This window comes from Marmota marmota, unplaced genomic scaffold, assembly GCF_001458135.2.
Source record: "Marmota marmota marmota unplaced genomic scaffold, marMar, whole genome shotgun sequence".
Taxonomy (NCBI): Eukaryota; Metazoa; Chordata; class Mammalia; order Rodentia; family Sciuridae; genus Marmota; species Marmota marmota.
Window position 1 is genome coordinate 10,423,713 of NW_026000020.1, and position 25,307 is coordinate 10,449,019.

The 25,307-nt window shown below is 47.4% G+C and overlaps 1 gene segment (V, D, J or C); it reads left to right on the forward strand.

The window, feature by feature from the left end:
• The first annotated feature begins 23,208 nt into the window (after positions 1-23,208).
• On the forward strand, positions 23,209-23,759 carry LOC107154068. The segment is given in 2 exon segments: positions 23,209-23,299; positions 23,398-23,759. Coding segments are annotated over 2 exon segments (402 nt in total).
• The last annotated feature ends 1,548 nt before the right edge of the window (positions 23,760-25,307 follow it).

Below are 25,307 nucleotides of genomic sequence, written 5' to 3' on the forward strand. Positions count from 1 at the left end.
GCAGGCCAGAGTCCCAGTGGCTAACACCCGGTGTAGAGGTGACAGGGGACAGTCTGTTCCTCCATCTCCAACTCTGGTGGTTGCAGCCCCATGACTCTGTCTCACCCTTTATCACCCTTGACTTTCATCCTTCCATCTATGTTAACTGTCTCTTTATGTTTTTACCTGATTTTTATGAGGATATTGGGTTTGCATTTGGGGCACACCTGGTTAACACAGGGTAATATCTAATATTTAAATAGCCATAATTTTTATTTGCAAAGGCACTTATCCCATATAAGGTGTTGACACACCTTCATGAAGTAGTACCTGATACCATGGAAACCACACTTAATCACAACCCACTCAAAACCAACACCGATGTGCATACACAGCCTCTACCCCTCATCCCCCTGGATTTCCCTGTTCCACCCCCACCCTCAGGAGGAAAGTCCCTTCCCTTTCTAGTGTATCCACCCCACTGTGCACACTCAGGCTCACACAGGAGGACCTTGCTTCAGATTGACTTAAGGACCTGCTCTGTCACAATCATCAGGCAAAAGGAAATACAAATCTGAAGTGGCCCTTACCTACCTGAGGATCAGCTGTCTCTCTGGAGGTCAGTTTTGGTCTCTACAGACACTTGGAACTTCCATGGTCATGTGTCCCCCAGGCCTCAGAGAGGGTTTTCATGGTCTTGGCTCAAACAGGATCCACCTGTGCTTTCCATCCTAATCCTTCAGCTCACTGTGGACAATAGAGTGGGTGAGGGTTGAAGGATGTGAGTAAATTTCCCAAATCATGGTAGTGTCCCCCTTGGTCAAGTTAATGGGTTATTTTGGAGAATCTTAACAATGTATTTTCTGGGGATACCCTAGTTCAAGGGATGGAAGACATTCCTAAATTATGAGTAACATGGTCACTTTGGCTAAAGTAAATATCCTTTCATATGTAGCTTCCTTGCACACAACCCTGGTTCCCAGGTCAGTGGCAGAAGGTTGGGGACTGAGTGATGACTCGCCACCCCAGTGAGGAGCCTGGAGGTGCTGCACAGAACTTCTGTGAGGGGACACTCAGTGGGACCCAACATTGTAGATCAGGCCTAACAACAACAGTCATGTAGGGTCAGCCCTGCTGCTCACTGGAAGTTTAACCTCTGTTATAGGTATTGCTCTGAGTAACCAGAAATAAAAATGTGACAGAAAATCATGATGTCCCCAACAAACTTTATCAGTGACCAAGAACCCAGAGATACTGAGAATCATCATGGCTAGTAAGAGTGGCCCATGTTCCCCTGCACCCCTCAACTGGATCCTAAAGCAGCAATACCTCTGCAGGAGAGCCCCTGTCCCCATCTCTGAGAGCTGTCCTACAGGCTACTCCTCACAGGTCTTAGAATGTTGCCTTTCAGATGCTCCAGAGAGCCTGGGTCCCCACTGTGTTGGGGCAGCACCTCTGGGACCTTCCCTGCTACTCCCCTGGGCCTTGAGTGAGCCCACTCAACTGCTGAGTGCTGGCCTGGGCCTGAGTACCCCTGGGAACTGCTAAATGTCTTATAGAGGCTCCTGAAGGAATTGGGTGGGAAGCAATAGGCAGGTTGGCAGCTCCACACCAGGAGCCCCCACAGCCTCCACCTCTATTCCTGCACCACACGGGGTTCCTCAGGCCACATCTCTTTGACAAAACCACATCTCATGTGGGTCACAAGGCCAAGATGTCAACAGTCCTGAAACCAGAATGGTTTATTAATTCCTAATGAACTGTTAATCCTTTGTCCTTAAATAATAGGACAATTTCTTGGGGAGAGTGGTCACTTGAATTTCCTACAGAATCTGTCCTAGTGATGGAGGAAGTGGAAGTTTTATGAATTGGGGAAAAAAATCTTGATCAAGGCTCTGGGATACCAAACTACAAATCCTGCCTGTTGATGCTCCACAGATCTGTCACTAGAGAGCAAACAGCACAAAATAAACAATCCCAGAACCTGATCTAAAAACCCAGGGACAGAAGCAGTAATTGAGTCCCATGGGGGACACTAAGGGTTGGGAGCTCTGCCCTGCACTCAGGCCCACAGGGCTGCTGGGGCTCTGCACATCAGCTGTGTCTCCCAGATGCAAGTTCAGAAACTTTTTACATTTTACTTTGTGATCTGGAATCACCATAATCAGACAAAGAGACCATTTCCTTAGGGATTCATGGAGTGGAGTCAGAATACATGTCAGCAAGTGGACCAGGCTGGTGGGAGGACAAGGTTCCCTGCTCTGAATGTGCCCCAGGTGGGGAGTGAGGATGATTTTCTCTTGTGAATTTAAGAAAGGTGACAGAACACACTAAAAACCCTTTCAGCGATTGTGACCAGATCCTGGATGTATCCACAGAGGGGAAGACAGAAGTGGGTGGGGTTGCAATTCCAGTTGTGTTCCCAGGATGTGCCTGTAGTCCTCAGCTAGGAGGAGGACACTGTTCAGTGCACAGGGGTCCAGGGTGGGCTGAGCTCCATCTTCACTGTAGCCATGAAAGGAACTAAAATTTGCTTCTAAAATCACTCTAAGTTAGGAAAGAGCCTGTGTAGGCTTTGCCTGCTCTTCTCAGGATGGGAGGAACCACTACATGTCTAAGTGTGTCATGGGGACATTGAGGCAGGAAGGGCACAATTATACTGGGTTCCATCCCACCCTGGCCTCCTGGTCCAGCAAGGCAATGAGTGCAGAAACCTGAACGACACCACAGAGTTTACCAATTGTGATTTCTTTCTGTCTTCAGTGTACATTTCACATCCTAAGCATGAATTGTCCCTTTGTCTCTTAATTCCTTCCTGTTCCTATGGTCGTTAATGAAGAAATGTTCACAAGAGACACAAGAAAAGCCTTCCCTGGATCATGAAGAAAGCAATAAGTCACTCCTCTAGGAGAGTATTCTGGTTGTGTCCTGTGTGTTCCAGGTGAATCATATCCTGCTCTGGCACATCTGTGCTGCTCTCAACTGAACTGGGACAATGGGCACCTCGCCTGTGCTGAGCGACATATGGACCAGCCCTGCAGTTGTGCCCAGCCTGTCCAGCCCTGCTAGTTTACATGTGCCTACAGCACAGCCCCCTGCCCTGAGGACTTCTTAATTTGCTGCTCACATCCTGTGCAGGAGTCAGTCCCTGTCAGGACACAGCATGGCCATGAGGGCCCCTGCTCAGCTCCTGGGGCTCCTGCTGCCCTGCCTCCCAGGTAAGGAGGGACAGTACTGGGGATTTACTAAACCCAGAGTGGTCAGTGCTGCCTGGCTACTCAGGAAAGTCTTCTTGAAACATGATTAATTATAAGAATATTTAGGTTTCTGTTTTTAATGTCAGGTGCCAGATGTGACATCATGATGACCCAGTCTCCATCCTCCTTGACTGTATCTCATGGAGAGAGAGTCACCATCACATACAATGCCAGTCAGAATATTAACAGTTGGTTAGCTTGGTATCAACAGAAGCCAGGGCAAGCTCCTAAGTTCTTGATATATAAGGCATCCAATCTGCAATCTGAAGTCCCCTCAAGGTTCAGTGGCAGTGGATCTCGGAGAGATTACACTCTCACCATCAGCAGCCTGGAGCCTGAAGATGTTGCAAACTTATTACTGTCAACAAAATAGAAGTTACCCTCCCACAGTGATACAGGTCATGACAAAAACCTCCCAGGGAGAAGAAGTGTGAGGCAGGACTGCCCCAGCTGCTCCTCCTGCTGGCTCCACCTGCTGAGGGCACTGCTCAGGGGCACCAGGCTCTGGAGGTCTCTAGTAGACTGTGGTAAGAAGGGCCAGGGAGGCTCCTCTGAACCCCACCCTCTTTCCTTCTCAGCCTCAACAAGTGAGACATGACTATTTCCTCCAGGTTTAGTGAGTGACTTTGTCACATTGTGGGAGGAGTTGGCTCTCTGTGTCACTTTGGATTCCTAGCAAAATTACAAGACACTGTAGACATTTCAAGAGGCATTTTTTGAAATCCATGGAATCAGAGTCTAAGTCAATGCTTTCAAAACCTGGGATCTCTGCATGAGAAGGTCCCCTGCTCCCCAGAATCCACAGCTCATCTGAGTGAAGGTGGAGCCTGCAGATTCCTGCAGTGGCCCAGGAGCTCCTCAGGGACACTGACACCCAAAGTATAGCACAGAAAATAATGTGCACATAACTGTTGTGATTCCCACATGCAGCAAATAAAACAGAAAAGGTGCTGGAGTGTGGATCAGTGGTTAAGTGCCCCTGGGACCAATCCCTGGTGCCAACAGCAACAACAATATCAGCTAACTGTGCTGGTTTATCCTGGAACCCTCCTCCTCCCCAGGTATCCCATAGTGAGTTCCAGCACCTCCTCTCTATGGTGACTTTGCCTGGGCAAGACCCACAACAGTTCTACCTACTCATTCTCTGATGGCTCCCAATCTTACTGTACCTCCTCTGGTGGCAAGTTATCATCTGCTTTTGACACGTGTCTATCAAGTTTCCTCAGTCCTGATACACTCACAGGTGAACTTCTCTGACCCATTTAGTAAGGAGCAGGAGACTGTCACTGCAGTAATTTTGAAACTGGAGTTTCCTGGCTTCTGCAGGCAGATGGGGTCAGTACAAGCTGCAGCCTCTGGAGCTCGGGAGTGTGGCTGCTCTTAACAGGGGCCATGCTCACAAGCCTTGCACAGACCCCAGAGAACTATGCTCACGTCTTGGACTCAGATCACTCCTCTGATCCATTAAGGTTATGACCATATGCTCTGATCAGACATCTGCTAACCTCAAAAAAATATGTCAGTTGTCCCCATTACCATGGCTGCACTGGGAAGGCAGTACAACTTCTCTGTGCCATTTGAGGACAGTCTAACTTCTTTCCATCTGGAATTAACATATGTGTAAAATCAATGAGGTCACAAGGGTCAAGTGATGCCATAAGGAAAGGGAAGCCTCTTGGGGCCCTGGGACACTGTGTGTTTGTTAAGTGGACCCTCTGAAACTCTTCAAGTTCAATCTCAATGTACCACTTTCATCTTAATGTAAGCAGAGCTGGACCCAGCTGGTGCTGCCATGTGCTGAGTCCCACACTCCCTTGTGGTGGTCAGCTCAGTCACCCAGTCACTCAGTGCCCAGGACATGGGTCCAGGGCTCAAGGATGCCTCAGAACTGCTTTTAAAACAGTCAGTAGTCTTTCTTCCTCCTTCCCTCTTTCTTTCCTTCCTTCCTTCCTTCTTCCTTCCGTTCTTCCCTCCCTTCCTCCCTCCATCCCCCTCCCTCCCCTCTTCCTACCTACCTTCCTTCCTTCCTTCCTTCCTTCCCTCCCTCCTTCCCTCCTTCCTTCCTTCCTTCCTTCCTTCCTTCCTTCCTTCCTCCCTTCCTTTCTTCTTTATTTCCTTCTGTTTTATTTCCTAAGGATGCCTTCTTTTCTCTAATGCTCTGCAGGTCTCTGCTGTCACTCTTTATTTGGGACTTGTCAGAGGCACACACACTGTCCTCATCAAGTACAAACCCTTCTTCTCCTAGCTATGTACTGGGCCCCATGGCCACACAGCAGGGCTCCTGGATCACAGCACAAGACTTCTGCAAAGTGTCCTGATATGGACCCCACAGCACAGACAGGCTTCCCAGGTAGCTGAGAAGTGGTTGGTCAGCTCACCCAGCATAGAGGGCGCTGTCTCAGCTCTGCACAGAGCCCAGCCAGCACTGAGCTTACTTCTCAGTGATTAGAGGAGCAAGGAGCAATGCCTTGTCCTTCTTCTGAAGGGGAAGAGGTAGAAGGCCTCATACATCTAGGCCCCAACATCTTTCCAATGTGACAGGCCCGTCAGTTGCTATAGGTCTGCAGCCCACCTTCTGAAGAGCATAGTTTTCTCTGGACACCAGAGTTCCAGCCATTTCCTGCTCATCATGTCCAAGCAACATGAGGCCATCCATACAGAGTCAAATGGGGAGGTGCTGCCTGGTGTCCACATGACCACAGTTACTTCAGGCTGTGTCCTAGAGCAAGAGAGTTTTCTTTGCCTGAGATCAGGTCTGAGGCCTGAGCTGCTGTGGATTCTAGAAGACTACAAGTTCAGCAAGAGGTCTGTGGCAGGTAGTGTCAGCTCTGTGACTGGGCCATGTAGCTGTTCCCTGTTTCTGTCTGAACAGAGACACTTGGTTATACCATACTCTGTTTCTGAGCTTTGAAGTCACAGCTGATAGTTGAAGCCTCTCCCACCTTAGCAGAGTTGAATCATGTCACTTTATGACATTGTCCTCTGACCATCTGTCACTTCAAACTAGAAAAATGTTGTCAGAGATACATTCCCCTTTCCTTTCAATAGATGTACATATAGTGCCATTTACAAGTTTTCCCTAGTGTCTAAAATTGCTCATTTAGTAAAGCTCAGAATCTTGGATGACTTCATGTTGCTGGGACATGGTGAGCAGGGCTCTGGGAAGATCTGCCTTGGGTGGGACCCAGAGGGAGCCATGACAGCCCCCATTCAGCTCCTCTGCCTCCTGCTACTCTGGCTCCCAGGTGAGGGATCATGGGATGGTTCTGCATGTCTCTGAAAACTCTTTCAGTGTGGTTGGGTCCTGTGTTGTGGCACCTCTGTTTAGCAAGCCCAGTGATTCAAGCACAAGGTGCTGCAGGGTCCTGGCTCTACTGTGAAGACTGGGGTATGACCTAGACTGCACATGTGACCTTTCTGTTCTTTTTCCATCCCAGGTGCCATAGGAGAAATTGTGCTAACACAGGCTCCAGCCTCTGTGGCTTTGTCTCCAGGGGAAAGAGCCACCCTCACCTGCAGGGCCAGTTAGACTGTTGGCAGCTCCTTCTCCTGGTACCAGAAGAGGTCTGAGCAGGCTCCCAGATGACTCATTTATGGAGCATCCAGCTGGGCCAGTGGCATCCCAGCCCGGTTCAGTGGCAGTGGGTCAGGGACAGACTACACCCTTCCATCACAGCCTGGAGCCTGGGAAGGCTGCAGTGTGTACTGTCTGCAAGGCCACACAGGTTACCACAGTGGTTCAGTCTCCCACAGAAACCTCACAGTCCCCTCTGCCACCCTCCCCCTGGGGTACAGTGGCTTCCCCCAGATGCCCCCAGTCAGATCCTTTGCACTTTTCTCTTCCCACTGCACCTGGAAATGTTGTGTGAGTGGAAACCAAGGTTCATTCAGGTCTGAAAGATTTATGGTCTCCTAGGCCCTCTTTGCTTCCCTGGAAGAAATGTGAGTGATTAGAGAGGATGGGGACACTTGGTGTTATTTTCCTATTTACCAGGTGAGGATGGAGTCTCCGGAAGAGCCATAATATCCCAAGCACAGGCAGTTAAAGGTGAATCCCTCATTGTAGTTTGATTTGCAGATATTTATATCCTCATCATTTTGACCTCAACAGTATGTGGTTAAATCTGTATAAGCACAGACACTGTCAACAAAGGTTCCAGAAATTGCTCCCAGGTCCTGCTTACATTTAAGCCAGGGTAAGAGGTGGGGACCTCCCACATTCTGACCCTGGGATGTTGATGCAACCAGAGCTTTTTTGCTTTGTGCATAGCACAAGGAGGCTCTCACTGCTATTCCTGCTTCTCCACAGAGAGAGGGTCCAGGATTCTAAGGAGGTGGGAATTTGTGGAATGGTGGCTTTCCCAGGACAATTCAATGGAGCTGATATCTGAGTGATCTATCCTACCTTTCAAAAGAAAAATCCTGTCACAATCCTGCCTCCTGGTGTTTGTCCCTGAGTGGGAAAGAGTGTGAATAGAGTTGTAGCTCAACACACCTGGACATGATTTTCTTTAATAGTCAACCACTGAGGGAGTTGTCTGGTAAAACCTCCCCAATCCATTCAAGGTCACTTTGAGATGGTTTTCCATCAGCGAAAATTCAAGAAAATGCCAGCTATCCTGGCCAAGGAACTTTCAAAGTCTCAAGCTCTGTATCTCACATGCAGTACACAATAACTGCCCCCAAAGGGCCATGTTTCTGTGAAGGGCCATCATCACCTCCTCCACTTGCACAAAGGGCTTTAGACTGCTTTCACCTCCCAGTCCATGGGAAGACTGTGTGTTTTCCTTTAGTGTTGATTGTATGGAAGTCACCTGCACATGCCCTGTGTGTGTCCTGGAGCTGCCTCCAACTCTCTTAAACAGGACAGACACCATGCCCTGCAGTTGCAGCAGCCCACAGCACCAGCCCCCAGAGAGGGCAGACTTCCTTCAAAATATCAGTGAAAGCCTCTACAAACACTGAACTTCAACATCCTGCATTCCTTTAGAAGCAGCATGACATACTGACCCCAAGGACTGTCACCATCTTGATGAGCAGCCAAGACTCCAGGAACCATGTCCTTGTCTGCAGCAGCCTCTGAGTGTGTGGGCAACTGAGCATGGTGAAACTCCTCCCTAGACCTCTGACTCAGAGGTAGAGAACAGTACAGCATGCACAAGGCCTTGGGTTCAGTCATCAGCACCAAAGGGGAAAATTTAAGGGGAAAAAAAAAGAAAGAAAGAAAAGTAAAAATAGAAAGAAAATAAAAGAAAAAAGATTGTGGACAGTTTTGATAAGGTTTTTTGATAACTCTAAGAAGAGCAGGGGTGAAGACTTAGTCCTGCTTTATTTCTGGAAAAGTTGCAAGAGGACCTGATGGAGGACATGATGATTGGAGACACTGCCACCCTCTTGAGGTCATGAGGCATTACTAGGACTTAAAAACACATGTGGTAATACTGGTAAAGCAGAATTATATACAGAATCTGGATCTTTACTGTATTTACTAAGATGCTAAGCAAGCCCTATATTCTCCAAACTTCAATCTCTAAATTACTTTCATTAGTTTGTAAAATTATTCTTACTTCTCCTAAGAGATAGTTAAGTTTAAGAGCCTGGCTGGCCTTAGACTTACTGGTCTGGAGAAGATGGGCACCATGATGGGTATGAGTGTGCTCTGTGGGACTCTGAGGCAGGGAGGGCTGGGTCCATGTATGGGTCCCTCCTCCCTGCCTCTTACCCATGCCCTGTGTGTGCTCACTTTGGTTTTCTGGTCAAAGTTCTTGACCCAAAGGTCTGTCATGGTTACTCTTACATTAAACTGAGTGAAATGATGAACACATGGTCAACAGATCCCATAGGACAAGGGACTAATTGAGAAGAAAGAGTCCCATTTTTGAGGCAAGGACTATAGATCCTGGTGATCAATGGCTAATAGGAATCTATGTATGTGTTTTAAGAAAGTGACTGGAAAATGTGTCAATTCTGGAAGAGCTCCAGGAATGGTCCTCCTGATGACATTGCCACTGTTGACAGCTGGTAGGACAGTTGAACAGGTATCAGCATGGAACATCAGATGATCTAGGAGGTGGCCAGCACAAGGCCAGGCAGCCTCCTGAGACTCAGGGAATGTGACCTGCACAGAGAGACAGGGAGATGTGACCTCCAGCCACAGCATCCTGGTCAGCCTGAGGCTGAGAATCATGGGATCCAGTCCCTTCTTTCCTCACTGTGATGTCATAGTGCCACCACAATATGACAGATGCCATCCTGGCTGCTTAGCCAAGGTCTGATTATGGCCGTGGACTAGAATCAGGAGGCAAGAGGAGCAGGTTCAGGCTACTTGCAGCCCTAACCCCCTTACCCTGGGCCTGTGTGTGCTGAGGTCAGGAGATACAGCCACGTGTGTGGTAGGTGTGTCTGTGAAGCTCCAAGCTGCTCTGCCTACCTGCTCTCCTCCCAGCAGAACAGCCCAGCCAGGGGTGGGCTCTGTGGCCTTCACCTCGGGATCCTCCTGTGTGGATCTCAGACAGGTGGGGTTAGGGGAGCCCAGCAGTGAAAGAGCAGCCCCTGCCCATCAGGTGAGAACAGGTGGGCTCCAGGGAGAGCAGGAATGTTGGGGTGGGACCCTTAGGTGTGTGGTCACCACTGCTGGGGCGAACACACACACTCACACACACAGACACACACACATTCACACAGACACAGACACACCCAGACACATACACACCCACAGACACACACACACTCACACACATACACATTCACACATTCACAAACAGACACACACATACTCACACATAGTTACACAGACACACACTCACACACAGAGACACACATACATACTCACACACACATACACACACTCACATATGCACACACACTCACACACACTCACACACACACTCACAGACACATACTCATACACACACTTACACACACAAGCACACACTTATACACACAGACACACACTGACATGTAAACACACACAGAGACACACTCATACACACACAGAGACACACAGTCACACATACGCACACACTCACACACACCCCCACATACAAACACTCACAGAGACACACAGACACAAACACAGAAACAAACACACACACACTCACACACACACACAGACACACACGCAATTAGTGATACCTTCCTCTACAGGGCTCTCCCTGTGCTTTTCAGTCTGTGTCATTCTACTCTAGGGCAAGGTGAGACTCCCTCTCCTAACATCCATCCAAAGTGCTCCAAAGTCTGAAAATTTTAGATAGTTTCTGGGGGTTTTGAATTCTGGATGGGTATGCTCAGCTGGTAAAGTGAACTAAATGTTTCCAAAATATGAAAACCACTGAAATATGAAATCCTCCTGGTCCCCATGTGTCAGGTAAGGGACATGGAAAAGCAGAAAATTCCTGCAACACAGCATCAGTTTCCTAAATCTTTTTAGGGGGTCCCCTCATCTCAACATGTCTTCCACAGGAATTTAAACATCCACAGTCAGATCTCACCCTCTACTGCAGGCAGCAGCATGGACTTTTTCTCACTGGTTTTCCTCCAAACATACAAGATATATTAAGCGACTTTGTTCAAAAGACAGAACCCATGTCCTCTTGGTGCCCTGCACACTGTGGCACCTGAGATAAATGCTCAGCTAAACCTGGCCTTGACTGACCAGGACTCCTCAACTCAACTTCATAAAATGAGGCTCCTTGGTCTGGCACAGTGGTGCAGACCTGTAATCCCAGCAGCTCATGAGGCTGAGACAGGAGGATCCCAAGTTCAAAGCCAGTCTCAGCAAAAGTGAGGCACTATGCAAATCAGTGAGACCCACATCCTATTCAAAAGGTTCAGGCTGAACAGCATCATCAGCCTCATTAAGAGCTGTTCCAGTGCACAATCCCAGAAGCACTTGCTGCATGAGAATCAGCATCTTACACTGCTGAGTAGTTTGTATCCAGGAGATCTGAGAGTCTAACTCTGGGACACAATTATTTCAGATAGATTTTTTTTTTAATTTCCAATGCAGCTCTTTATGGAAATTTGCATCTAAAACCATAATGACAAAAAGCACATATTGGTCCTTTATATGTCGCTCTAGCAAAACATCTGAGTTAGCAAGTACTGTGAAAAGAGGTTGGTTTAACTGATAGTGATCAAGTCTGAGGGTCCAAGGCTGGGCAGTCCCACTGTCCTCTGGTGAGGCCCCTGGCCTGTATCACAGTGGTGTGAAAGTGGACAGGGAGCCAGCTGCAGGCTGCAGTGGCCAGGCCTTAGATGTGGCCTCATGACAATCCACTCTGCTGAGGACGCCCTCAGTGTGTGAGAGCAGCACTGTCCTTCCAGGGCAGCAGCTCCAGACCTGACCCTTTTCTACCAGGCCCCACCTCTTCAAGGACTAATCATCCCTCATTTGGCCCCCTGGAACCAAACCTCTAGCACCTGAGCACTTATGGGAAACCAATTAGGAACCTGAGCAACCCCCATTTTACCTTTCCATTATGATGTAATGAACTTGAAACATGTTAGCATTATTGCCCTTTAGCAGAGCATCAAGGGGACACGCGTTTCTCATCACTTCCATCAACTACTCGCCTGTCCTGCAGGTTTGAGTCCATGTGTGCTCCTGCACTCCTTCATGAGAATTCTGTGGATGTCCTGCATCATTCTTGTGCCACAATAAATGTCACACTTACACATCATGGTAAAGCACACAGTAAAATAATCACAGGGGGAGACCAGGAGGGCAGAGCAGCTGGATCAGGGGAGGAGAGGGAGCTGGTGGGAAAGGACTGGGCAGGAGATTGGGCACAGTATGTACTGTGCTTGTGACATCCAACCCCTCACTGCTGTGTGTTCTCAGAACTCACTGGCACCAGTAAATTTCAAGTCCCTTATTGTGGGAATGCTAGATTATATAACATTTTAACCTACCTATTTAATTAAAATAGTATTAAATTCAGTTTTAGGGGCTGGGGTTATGGCTCAGTGGTAGAGGGCTTGCCTTGCCCACATAAGGCACTGGGTTCAATCCTCAGCATCACATAAAAATAAATAAATTAAATAAAGGTATTGTGTCCCTATAGAAAGAAAAATATTTTTAAATATTCAGTTTTGATATAAACAGCAATCAAGTCATTAAGGAGTTAAGACAAATGTAAAGTATGTAATAATTGAATAAAAGTTTACAAAACATACAAGTTCTGGAAATTTCCCTGTATGCTCATAATATCAATTTTGGTGTAATCAGTCTTGAGAATCCTGAGAATTAAGAGTATAAACATGCAAGTGTCCCTTAGTGTTTGGGACACAGCAGTCCCTGGCTCCCTGCACCTGGCTTGTCCATGAATGGATCACCATTGAGTGGTGATAGGTTGTGGCTTAGAGAAGGGGGCCTGCTGTCCTCAGTGGCCTTTGGGCTCAGGATCCACCCTGACACCTGGTTTGGAGGAGCCCCTCTGGAGGATGGATCTCTAGTCTCACCAGGGACCCACTCTCAGCTCACACTGAAGAGACCTCCCTTTGGGCCCAGGCAGGAGCAGAGGGCTGTGTCTCTCCTCCTCATCACACAGAGGTGTATGTGCCACTGGGCTGCAGGGTCCTCAGAGCAGAGCCTGGGGCTGGAGTGACAGTGCCAACTCTTCACTCAGCACTCTGACCCTACCACAACCACACAGGCCCAGTTCCCAGTAGCCTCCCAGCTCCCAGGGGTCACACTTGGGCTTGGAGCTTTATGAACATAACTGACAGCCTCTGTCATCAGAGTTCAAACCACAAGGAACCCATGTGCCTAAGTCCCTTCTCTTTCAGTTGAGCCTGGTCACCCTAGAGACACACAGGACCCTCTCTACCAATATCCAGGAAAGTTAGTCTCACAAACCCTGATAAACCCTGGAAATGTGTGTCCAGGGGAGAGGGTTGATCCATGTCCACTGCTCAGGTTTCATGTCCACACAGAGCATGGTCAGCTGACCAGAGGATCTTGAGAGTCTGCCTTGGACTTAGAAATGCTGCCTGTTCTTTTCTTTCCATTGGCAATTTAGGAAAATAGTCCTGATCAACAAGGAATTTCTAAACTATTTTATTACATCATCAATTTCTGAGATAAAAATGATCAGAATGGAGGCTTTTAAATAGTTTATGTTCATTTAAAAATGGCAGCATTTCCTGAAACTTTATTCTATTAAAGATTACTTTGTGAAGACAACTTTTTCTAAACCTGATTTATTACTAATCAGATCCTACACATTTCTTTCTGCTCCTGGTTTTCCCATAACTCAGGTTTCCACAGTGGGAATGGGCACGTAAGTTTCCCAGGGCTGCTCAATAGGCACTGCACACCTGACTCAGAGGAGTTCACTCCCAGCTCTGGAGGCTCAAGTCTGGAGCCTAGGGGCAGCAGGCCAAGCTCTCTCTGCAGTTGAAGATGGGTCCCTTCCCTGCCCCTTCCAGGTTCTGCTGGCCCAGGACCTGCTTGCCTGGTAGCAGCTGAACCCCAGAGTCTGCCCAGAGTCCCTGTGCTCTCCTTCTGCCTGTGGGCTTCTTCTTGTGCCCCGTGTCCTCCTGTCATGTCAGAAGTGGTCTTCCATTGTCCCCTGTGCTCTAGGGTTACCTTTCCTTAACCACATACTCCAGCAGCCCTGCACCATGTCATGTCACATTGTGAGCTACTGAGAGATAGACTGTCACCAAGTTTGGGGGATGACACAATAAAACCATGAAGTGGAGTCAACTTAATTTCTCATTGGACACCCATTAGGACAGTTCTTTTAAAAAGAGCCATGACGTTGATAATTGTGCACACTCTCCTTGATGTTGGTTCTCTTCTCCATTATTTTCCATCTGTCACCAGCATGGCTGATTAGGAGGTCCATAGTTTCAGGAGGAGGACCCAGAATGACATGGTCTGAGATCACATAACAGATGGAACAACACGAAATTTAAAGAACGGAGCAAACCATGAGGGTGAATGAAATGTCAGCCAGGTAAACATGACATGTTAGATTCACACCCTCCCCAGATGTTTGTAGGCCAGTCTTATTTTTGCAGTGGAAATCAGGGTGAAGATCAAGGCCACTTCAGTTTCTCCTCCAACCTGTCTAACAGGTCCTATTGGGGTTTCCAAGAGCTTATACAGATCAAGCTCCAGGTTAAACTTGCTCTATAATCTATATGCTATTAAATTCCTTGGACTGTTTGTCATGAAACTGAGTGTATATAACCCCAAATTTAGTGGAACAGTGTGACTTATTCTTTCAATAGCTGCAGGATTCTGAATACAGGACAAAAGCAATTTGACACTGGCACCAATCTGCAAGAGGTGTGAAACTCCAGGTGACCTGACAGCCGAGGGTGCTGTTTTTTTGTCACTCATGTACTGTGTGTCCTTCTGAGCTGGGGACTCATGGCTGTGGCCACCCCACACACAGGCCAGAAGAGAGAGACAGATTCTCACCCAAGGCAAGGAAGGAACAGGACCCCTGAGAGGACTTGCTTCTACACAGTGAGAAGACTCCTGTGGGAAGATCTTTTCCCAAGAACCATTGGAAATTAAGAGTCAATTATTGATTTTAAATGTGAGAGAAAGACTTCTTTATCCCTGCCAGTTTCTTTTGACTTTTGCAAGGACCCAGGGAGACACCATTTCCAGCACTTGTTAATATGGTAACATGAGCCACCACAGGAGTCTTAAAAGGCTAAAGCAGGTGGGTTTGCAGGGAGGAACCTTCCTCTGTCAGTTCTAGTGGGTGCTGGGTGTTTTCCTTCTCCAGGTTACATGGGAAGAAGTAAAACAGCCTGGCCATTCACTCCCCAGACATTGCCCTGGACACACTGTCCACTTCTCATGTTGGGTGCTGTATTGGTGCTTTCTACTGAACTCACTGTGTCTTTGGCAAATATTTTTAACTTTCACCATCAGATCCTCTGCCCACTACTGCAGACAGCATGTATTTCATCTCCTTGGTTTCCCTCCAGTCACAGAAGACATATGATTTATTCAAAGTCAGTCCACCCCCCGCATTGGTTATTTTTCCCCAGCTAACCCACCAGGGGATTTGCATACTGCTCCCTCAGGAGGGCCTTCCTGCAATACTGACATAAAAACTCAGCTCTAACCTGCCCTTGACTTACCAGGACTCCTCAGCTCAGCTTCTCAAAATGAGACTCCCTGCTCAGCTCCTGAGGTTGCTGCTGCTCTAGATCTCTGGTGAGGACAGAGGGGATGGGGAGGAGAAGGGGGAGGGGTGAGCTCAGTGCTTCCTACATGTGAGCTCTGTACATGTCAGATATGTGGGTGTCACTGCATAGGATGGGGCATGTGATGTTCAGATCCATGAAAGGGAGGAAATTTCTAGAGGAAAACCAAGTCATCTACTGGTGAAGACTGGTTCATAGAAAGAGGAGAATGGTCTGATCAACCACTAGACAAGCACTGTACATGTAAAACTCTTATTTTATATAATATTCGATATTTCTGGATAGAAACCCAAACTTATATTCAAGAATGCACAAATAATTTAGTTGAGAAAGGAACAAAATAATTAAAATGTTTCATAATATTATGAATAAACTTTCATTTCTGTCATTATTTTAGGATCCAGTGGGGACACTGTGATGACCCAGAGTCCTCTCTCCCTGTCTATCACCCTTGGACAATCAGTCTCCATCTCTTGCAGGTCCAGTCAGAGCCTCCTACACAGTGATGGAAATACCTATTTGCACTGGGTTGTGCACAAGCCAGGCCAGGCTCCAAGGGGCCTAATATATCTTGTTTCCAACTGGTACCCTGGGGTCCCACACAGGTTCAGTGGCAGTGGGTCAGGGACAGATTTCACACTGAGAATCAACAGGGTGGAGGCTGAGGATTCTGGGGTGTATTACTGTGTGCAAAGTACACATGTTCCTCCCACAGTGGTGCAGCCCTGAATAAAAACCTCCCTGCCTGGGTGACCCAACTTCCACCTGTTCTGCTGGTCTGGGCAGCAGCTCAGCAGATTGACTGAGAGAAAGAAGCTGCAGCTAAGGGCTCTAGGCCAGGAGTGCCATGGCCACAGCTCAGTCACCTCCTGTTAAGATCCCACCAACTGCAAAAGCCCTGGAGTGGCACCAACAGAAGGGAGACCCTGGGTAATAGAGTTGGAGGGCTCCATGTTGAAATTAAGTCATCTGACGAGGCCCTAAGAGCCATGTATAAACACAGTGTTCTTCTGTCAAAACAAAGATGGGGAATATTTTCATTATGAATCTAACCTTTATTTTCCACAGTATTTTTAAGAAATAGGTCTTGAAAGCACTCATCCTGTTGTGTTAATGCATGCACAACAAAAAGATGCAAATGATGACATTAGTAACACCCAGGGGTGCTGAAGGGTAAGGGAGGGTCCTATTTCATTGAGATTGAAGTCAAATTGTCACCAGCTTTTGTTAAGGTGTTAGAAATTTAGTATGTTATAATTTACCGTGAATTAACAAAAATAGGGGGAAAAAACCTATCATATAAACAGAAAAAAATGGGAAAGGAATCAAAAGATTGTATTCCCAAAATAAACTAAAGAGAATGGTGGTTGTAGTGGAGGAGATTCAGGGATTAAAAAGGCAGGAGGAAGAGAGAAAGCACAGAAGAATGGCAAAGGGAAGCTCCTCCATGTCTGTAATTTTGCTGAATGTAAATAGGTGAACATCCAATCAAAATGTGTAGATTGGCAAAATGGATTGAAATTGTGTATGTACATGTTCATTTAGTAATCTCACCTTAGGTCTTAGAACAAGCAGAGCTTGATGGTAGAAACATGAAAAGACATCAGAAAAAGTAGTCATGCTATTATCAGAAATATAGAATTTTTTCAAATTTGATTGGCGAGACAAAAAATATATATACAGTGATAATGGGGTCTGTCTCCAAGGTGATAAATATTACAAACATACATGCACCAAAAATTAAGGCTCCAAAACACATCTAAAAGCAGGGACAGATTTGAGGGACAAACAGACAACAATACAGTAACAGAGGGGACTCAATTATTGTACTTTCAATAGTCCCTGGGACACCGATACAGAAGACAAGTCAGGAAACAGAGTCCTGTAGCCATGCCACCCACTTAACAGATGTATGTGAATTCTACCTACAATGGCTTGATGCATGATTGCTCAAGTGCACATGGAATGCTCTCCAAGATCCTGCATGTGTTAGGCCACAAAACAAGTCTCAATGACGTTATAAAGATTTAGAACATAGAACATGCATATTATCTCCTCTGATGACGACATATGAAGTTACAAGTTAACAGCCAAAAGTGAACAGGAAAATTCATAAATATGAGGAAAGATAATGCACTCATATAAGAACTGGCTCAAATGAAATACTTTAGTGAGCTCTTCATTTCTGGGACCAAAAGACCAGACATGAACATTGAGAGAAGGACATGTTTATTTTGGCTCATGGTTTTGGAGGTTCAGTGCATAGTCAACTGGCTCTATAGTCCTAGGGCCAATGTGAGACAGAAGGTCACAAAAGGGGATGTGGCAGAGAGAAGCAGGTCAGGTCATGTCAACAGGAGAGGGATGGGGAGAAAGAGGAAGGGACACAAGAAGGTCAATTCATCCAGGGCATGCCCCCAGTGGCCCACCCCCCTAGCCCTGCTCCACCTGCTTATACTTATCCCTGACACTGTCCATTCAAACTAAGATGGACTGATGATGTCACACTCTCCTAATCTGAATGGTTGACCCCTAAAGACGCCCAGGTTAACAGAGGCTTTTGGGAGACATTTCACATTCAAATCATAACAATCCACTCTTGACCTTGAAAAAAACTCATGTACAAATCACAATACAATGTGCATTGAGTCCATCTTTGAAATTCTCACATTCTTCACAATTTCAGCATTACCTTAAAGTCCAAGTTCAAAGTCTCTGAGACCCAAGGAAAAATCAGGGTGGTGAGCCCCTGTAAAAATCTAAAGCAAGTTACATATGTCCATCATCCAGTGGCTGAATGTCACCATTCCCATTTCAAAGGGGAGGAATATGACCACAGAAAGAAGGGATGGTGCCAAAGCTGGACTGCAAAATCGAGTTGGCAAACCCACCCTGCAGCCCCCTATCCAGCACCTGGCATGTGGCACAGTGAAGTTCTGTCCAAAGGGTTGACACAGGGCTCTGCCACCGTGGATTTGCTGGCTGCAGCCCCCAGGGCCTCTCTTCCCACTTGTCTCTGCTGGATTCAGAGTTTCCCTCAAGATGTCCCATGCTGTTGGCATCTCTCAGTACCAGGGTCTTCACTGAAATGCCACCTCCATTCTCACATCTCCACATTTTGTCTTCTCAAGGGCTGCTACAGGGATTCAGCCCTGATGCACCCTGTCTGGCCTTCAGGTCCTCCTTTGAATTCTCAATGGAACCTCATGACCCCCAACTCCTGCATCCTGCATTCCTGCAGAACCAGCTCCATGTGGATGATATTCATGCCTGCCACCATCTTGAGCTGTCACCAAGCTTCTTGAGACCAAGGATATACCATCCTCAGAGTGCCTGAGTGGCTTAGCACAGGAAACTCCTTCCTAGGAGCCCCCATGCAAGCAGGGTTTCCCATGGTCTCTTTTCAAAGGAAATTTAACTTTTACATCTTTAATGGTGTCATTGGTGTGGTCCTGCCAATTCCTGAGATGTCCCCAAGCCAGTTTTTCCATTGTTCATGTTCACAGCACTTGTCATCTCCCATGCTGAGCACCTGCTGTGCAGAGCAAACACCTGAGCCAGGAACCAAGCTCCTGACCCACCTAACCTGCAGGGCCTCACCACCACCATCCTCCTGCTCCTGTCCAAGATCATGGTTTTAGATAAAAATTCACCCCACCTGCTCCCTGAGAGGGTCTCAAGCTGTCCTGTGTGCATCTGATGTCTGGGACTCCTTTAAGGGCAGATGCAGTGTGGGAAGCCCTGTGTACTGGGGCTGCAGGGGCAGGTCCCTTCCCCTTGGAAGAAGGGCCAAGTGTGGCAGTGGTGGCTGGAGCCTGGGCACCCCTGGGGCACTCTGCACTGCTCCTCAGCTGCCCTGGCCCAACTGCTGAGCATGGAAGCTCTTCCTGGGAACCCTGGGAGACCCTCAGCAGCTCTGGAAGGTTTTTGCATGGGAAGAATGAGGCTGGGTTGGCCTCTCTAGACAAGGAACCCTCAGCCTCCCTCACCTTTGAAACTGACCCCTCAGGGTCTCTCAGGCCCCTTGTCTTCTCTGGCAAAACCCCAGCTTTTGCATATCCTGAGAGTTACTCACCTAGACGCCAGCTCCCTCAAGACCAATATGTTTTCTGAATCCCTGGTGTAGTGTGGTCTTCTGTACTTAACTAGTTGAACAACTTACTGAGGAGAGGACCATTTGAGTTTCCTACAGAATCTGCCTTAGTGATAGATGGAGGTGGATCACTTTCATCAATCTGGGATTCTACACCCCAGATCTTCCAAGTTGCTATGCCTCAATTCAGCCACTAGGTGGCAAACAACCCCACAAAGAACCCAGCCAAGGATCCTGACCTCAGAGGCCCTTGGAAAGCAGCAGAGATCCCTTCCCATGAGAGCCCTCAGGCTTGGGAATGTGCCCAGTGCCCAGGTGCATGACCGCTAGGGCTCTGTGCACAGTGAGCCAAGTCTCCTAACAGGCAAGTTTCTGGTGTTTTCTATTTTGCTTTATAATCTGTGATCATCACAACCTGAGAAGAATGTCCCTCCTCTGAGGACTCATGGAGTGGGGTCAGAATTAAGGGTCAGCACTGGGCCTGGATGAGTGAGAGGACAGGGCCACAGCTCTGAAGACGATGCAGCCATGTGTGCTGTGGGTGAGTTGTCCTCATGAATCACCATGAGGGGACAAAGCCCAATGCAGTCTCCACTGTAGTGTGGAACAGACACTGGGGACCTCACATGGAGGAGGGGAAGGAAGGGGGAGGGTGGGAGGAGAAGCTGCAATGTCAGTGCTGCCATCAGGCTGTCCCCAGGGTGCTAAGCAAAGTGTGGGTCACTACTCACTCCACAGCGTCTCAGGTGGCCTCAGTGCACCTGGAGCCTCCACAGGAAGCAACATTGCTAGAGAGGCAGCTCATCTGAGGAAGATCAACTGCTCTAGACATGGGAACAGCAGCTCTGAGCCTGGACTCTGGTGAACAGGCCTTCACTCCTGCGCTCCCGGCCCATTGCCCTGCAGAGTTGTTCCAGGTCCCAAGAAGATGGGCAGGAACACAAATCCTCACCAGGAGGCTGGAGTTCCAGGAAAGGTGAACGTGAAAGAGAAGTGGGACCCCACTCTCTTCACCCTCTGTGTGGGCTGAACCCAGGCCTGTGTCTGCAGGGCAGGGTCTCCACCTTGGAGCAGCATCCCCAGCCCTGTGTCTGTCTCCTTGAGAGACATTTGGATTGTTCTCAAGTATCCATAATTCAAACATGCCACAGTGGTCAGTGTTGAGCATATAGGTCTCAGCCCTGGACACCTCTGGAGGATGAGTTTGTGTGCAAATAACCCCTGGATCCAGAAAAACTCCCATTTGAATCCCATCAGCAGAGCATGCAAGATAAAGGCCATTCCACCAGGAACAACTGTCACCACCAGCAGGGGGTCACTCCCCAATGCTGGTCACCAACACAATTTTTCTTAAAATTCTGCCCTCAAATTCATGTCAAAAATAACATTTTATATTATTTGTTATTTTTATAATTTATAATGGATTTTCATATATTTATTATATATTTTAATTTTGCTTCTGTGATTTGTGCATTCCTGGTCATGACCCCTTTTCTTTGAATTGTTTATTTTTATTATTGATTTGAGGTGCTCTTTGTGAGCTATTGACACAGTCCTTTTTCTATATAATGAACTATGTCCAGTTAGGGCACTATTTGTGTTTACCTCTTTTTAGTGTATCTTAAAATGCTAAAATTTAACCTTTTAATATACTCTACTATCTGTATTTTTATTTTGGTACTGAGGATTGAACCTTATGGTTAACTACAGAGCCACATCCACAGCCCTTTTTATTTTTTATTTTGAGACAGGGCTTTGCTTGATTGAGGAGCCTGATCTTGAACTTCTGATCCTCCCACCTCAGACTTACATGCTGCTAGGATGACACGTGTACACCACTGCACTTGGCTTATTATCTGTATTTTTTCATTGATATTTTTAGTTGTAGGTGGACACAATACCTTTATTTTACTTTTATATGATGCTGAGAATCAAACCCATGCTCACACATGCTCAGCAAGCACTCTTCCACTGAGCCACAAAACTAGCATGTGTCATCTGTATGTTTAAAAATTGGTTATGCTGTTATTATCTACAGTTAACATAATACACATTTTACTTGATGCTATGAATTCAAATTAAAAATATGAGTTAATGATATGTTGATTTAGCAATTATATCTTACATGCAAACAGACAGTTTATCCATGTGTATGACATGTGCTCCTTATGTTTCTAATCATCATGGACTCTGGCTATGGCAAGACTTTGAGACAGAAGGTTTGTTCACCTTCCTCTTGGCTCAGCCCCCAGGACCAGTTAGCATGTGCTGAGCTCAGCTGCCCCACAGAACTAGGCCCAGGTCTGAGCTCCCTGGCTCCCCTGCCTGGCAGCTCATGCTCAGAGCTCTGCTTCCCCAGGCCCTCAGCCCCACTGCCCAGGAGAGCTTCTTACCCAGCCAGGGCAACAGCCCAGCCCTCAGGCAGTGACAGCCTGACTCAGCCCTGCAGGAGCCCCTGCTCCAGCCTCTCCCAGTGAATCCAGGGCCTGAGTCTGCTCTGCGTGTAAATACAGGGCCCCATTTCCACCATGATAAACCAAGATGGTCACCTGAAACCAGGGTCTGCAGGCACTGTGATCCTCAGGTCTGATTCACTGAGCACCTGTTCTTTCCTGCTGTGTGTGGTAAGGACAGAAGAGCCTCTTCCAGTCAAGGTCAGGAGCAGGGGTTAGAGGGACCTGACACCAGCTCAGAGATGAGACACAAGAGGGTAAAGGAACAGGCAGCTCTGGGCACAATCTTGACCCTTGTGATGAGGGAATGTGGAGGGATTCACTCTGCATTCATCCCTGGAGTGGCTGGGGACACGTGAAGCTTAGAGCCTCTGCAGGAGCCAGTGGCAGGGGCATAGCTCCCAGCAGGCCCAGGCCATGTGCTCTGTCTGCTTTCTTGTGAGCTGGACTCCTCTAGGGCTCAGGCTGTGCTAAGGCAGCTGCTGGAGCTGGAGGAAGAAGCAGAGGATTGGGAAGTCATCAGGTTCATGCCTCTAGTCAGCCCCCATGCTGATGGACCATGGGAATGTGATGAATTGGCAGCAAAGGGGCTGATATGGGGGTCCCCAAACCAAACCAGGGCCACTGAGTCCCTGGTATGAAAGACGTCCAGGGGGATCTCCAAGTGGCACACTAACCAAGTAAACTTGGTATTATCTTTGTGCTTTTGCAGGACCTTGCCTGATATAAATGTAGTTCTGCTCTAGAGCCATTCCAAATGCTTTTAAATAAAGCAAAGTTCTTCCAATGCATTTTTAATTTTAAAACATTATTTCACAATTACATAATTTCAAATGAAACCCAAGGTATACTCCCATCAGGAACATGCAAGAGCATATTAATAGCCTGAAGTTCTCTGTAACACTTCACTACATATTCTCTACAAGAACTTTCTCCTACATAATCCTCATTTTAGGTATGAAATACTTTGCTCAATCCAGATGTTAAGTCTTCTTCAAAATTGGAAAATTGTCCTGAAAATATCCTTAGTAACAAAATATTATCAGAGAGAAAAAGATTCTCTAAGAGGCAAATCTGAGCTACCCTGGTCTGACCTGGAACACATGGGGACACTTGGCCAGTGTTGAGGGACTGAGAAAAGCCAGCCCTGCAACTCAGCTCATGGCTGCTCAGCCTGCCCAGCCCTACTGATTTGCATGTGCCCACAGCACAGCTCACTGCCCTGAGGACTTCTTAAGAGGCTGCTTACACCCTGTGCAGGAGTCAGTCCCTGTCAGGACACAGCATGGCCATGAGGGCCCCTGCTCAGCTCCTGGGGCTCCTGCTGCTCTGCCTCCCAGGTAAGCGGAGAAAACATTGCACAAGTTCTCAGTCTTCCGGAAAAGTCTCTGGTGACATTATTAAATGTGTGTATATTTGTGTTTGTTTCCAATGTCAGGTATAAGATGTGACATCCAGATGACCCAGTCTCCATCCTCTCTGACTGCATCTCAAGGAGACAGCGTCACCATCACTTGCCAGGCAAGTGAGAATGTTTACAGCTATGTTGCCTGGTATCAGAAGAAACAAGAGCAAGCTCCTAAGCTACTCATCTATGCTGCAAGCAATTTGCAATCTGGGGTCCCCTCGAGGTTCAGTGGCAGTGGATATGGGACAGATTTCACTCTCACCATCAGCAGCCTGGAGACTGAAGATGTTGCCGCTTATTACTGTCAGCAGTGTTACAGTGCCCCACCCACAGTGACACAGGCCATGACAAAAACCTCCCAGGGAGGAGAAGTGTGAGGCTGGGCTGCCACAGCTGCTCCTCCTGCTGCCTCACTTGCTGAGGGCATTGCTCAGAGGCAGCCAAGCTTTGTGGGTCCTTGGGTGGTTTTGTTGAAGGGGGCCATTGAGGCTTAACAGTTGCTTCTCTGAGCAGCACCAGGTCTGGGGAGAAGCTTCTGCAGTGACCAGTGGCAAGGATTGATTGCAGCAGAAAACATGTCCAGTGCCCATGATGTTGATGTTATGGTAATGTGTGGAAAGAAAGCATGAATTTTTGGCCCTCCAATCACATGTACTATGAACGAAAGGGGGTGATGCTACATAGGAGGGAGAGTTCTGGGGAAGGGTGGCCCTTAGGAGAATTTTTTTTTTTTTTTGGTTATGGGTTGTGTGGGCTTGACATTCAGAAAAGTCCTGGTGATTCAGACACAGTGGGCAGGTGATGTCCACCTAGGGTTTTGTTCATGGTTTAAGCAAAGATTGAAGAATGTGGAAGATACTTTTTCTGTTTTTGTCCAGTAGCTGTTAACTGATGACTTCCCTCATCTTCCCGCTCCATCTTCTAGTCCTTTTAATTAAATTGATGACATCTCAAAATTTCCAATCAACACATCACAGATCATAATGGAAGAGGTCAACAAATGTGTCCCTCAACCAAAGAGAAACTGACTTGTTCGGACCTCAAGCATCGTGACTTTATGGTCCCTGCATTGCTACCTAGAGTGTTGAGAATCCTAATATCCTTAGTCTTCTGAGTTCCCGGGATCCCAACCCCTGGACAGGTAACATTTTAAAGGAAACTATATATCATTTAACCATAACCCTGCTGAGTGTCTGAAAATCACTTGTGACTGTTTTGTCTAAACAAGCACAATAGCAAAATGTGTTTCACATGTGCAAGAAAGTGTGTATTACTCTAAAATGACACTGCCAACAGAAAAAATCTCAGACAGAATCTCCAAACATGGCCACAAGTGTGCATCAGTGCACAGGAGGGATGGCAGACAGCCCTCCATGTTGTTCCTGGAAATCATGAGCCCAGACTAACCTGGGGTTATTGCTGTCACCACTTCACCACCCCCTGTGAGACTCACACTTTCCAGTGAGGAACCACATCACCTCCTCCCACTGCCTGTTGTTCTAGCAGACTCCATGTCCCTAGGGCCATGGGCTCCCAGGAAATGTTCAGAGAGAGCACTCAGTGGGTAATTGGTGAAAACCAGTACTTCTAACACATCCAGGGAGAAGCAGGATACAGCATGGCCATGAGGTCCCCTGCTCAGCTCCTGGGGCTCCTGCTGCTCTGCCTCCCAGGTAAGGGGAGAAAACACTGCACAAGTTCTCAGCCTTCCAGAAAATTCTCTTGTGACATTATTAAATGTGTGTATATTAAATGAACATTATTAAATGCAAACAACACTACAGATGAGGGGCAAAATGACACTACAGATGAGGTGTGTGGGTCTGAGCAGATGCCTTGCTGGGGAACTGCACTTGAAAGAGGGTCCTTATAGTGAAGGAATAGGAATGAGGATTAGGTCCCTGGAGATTGGTCTTGTCCTTGATGGGCATCAGGGTGAG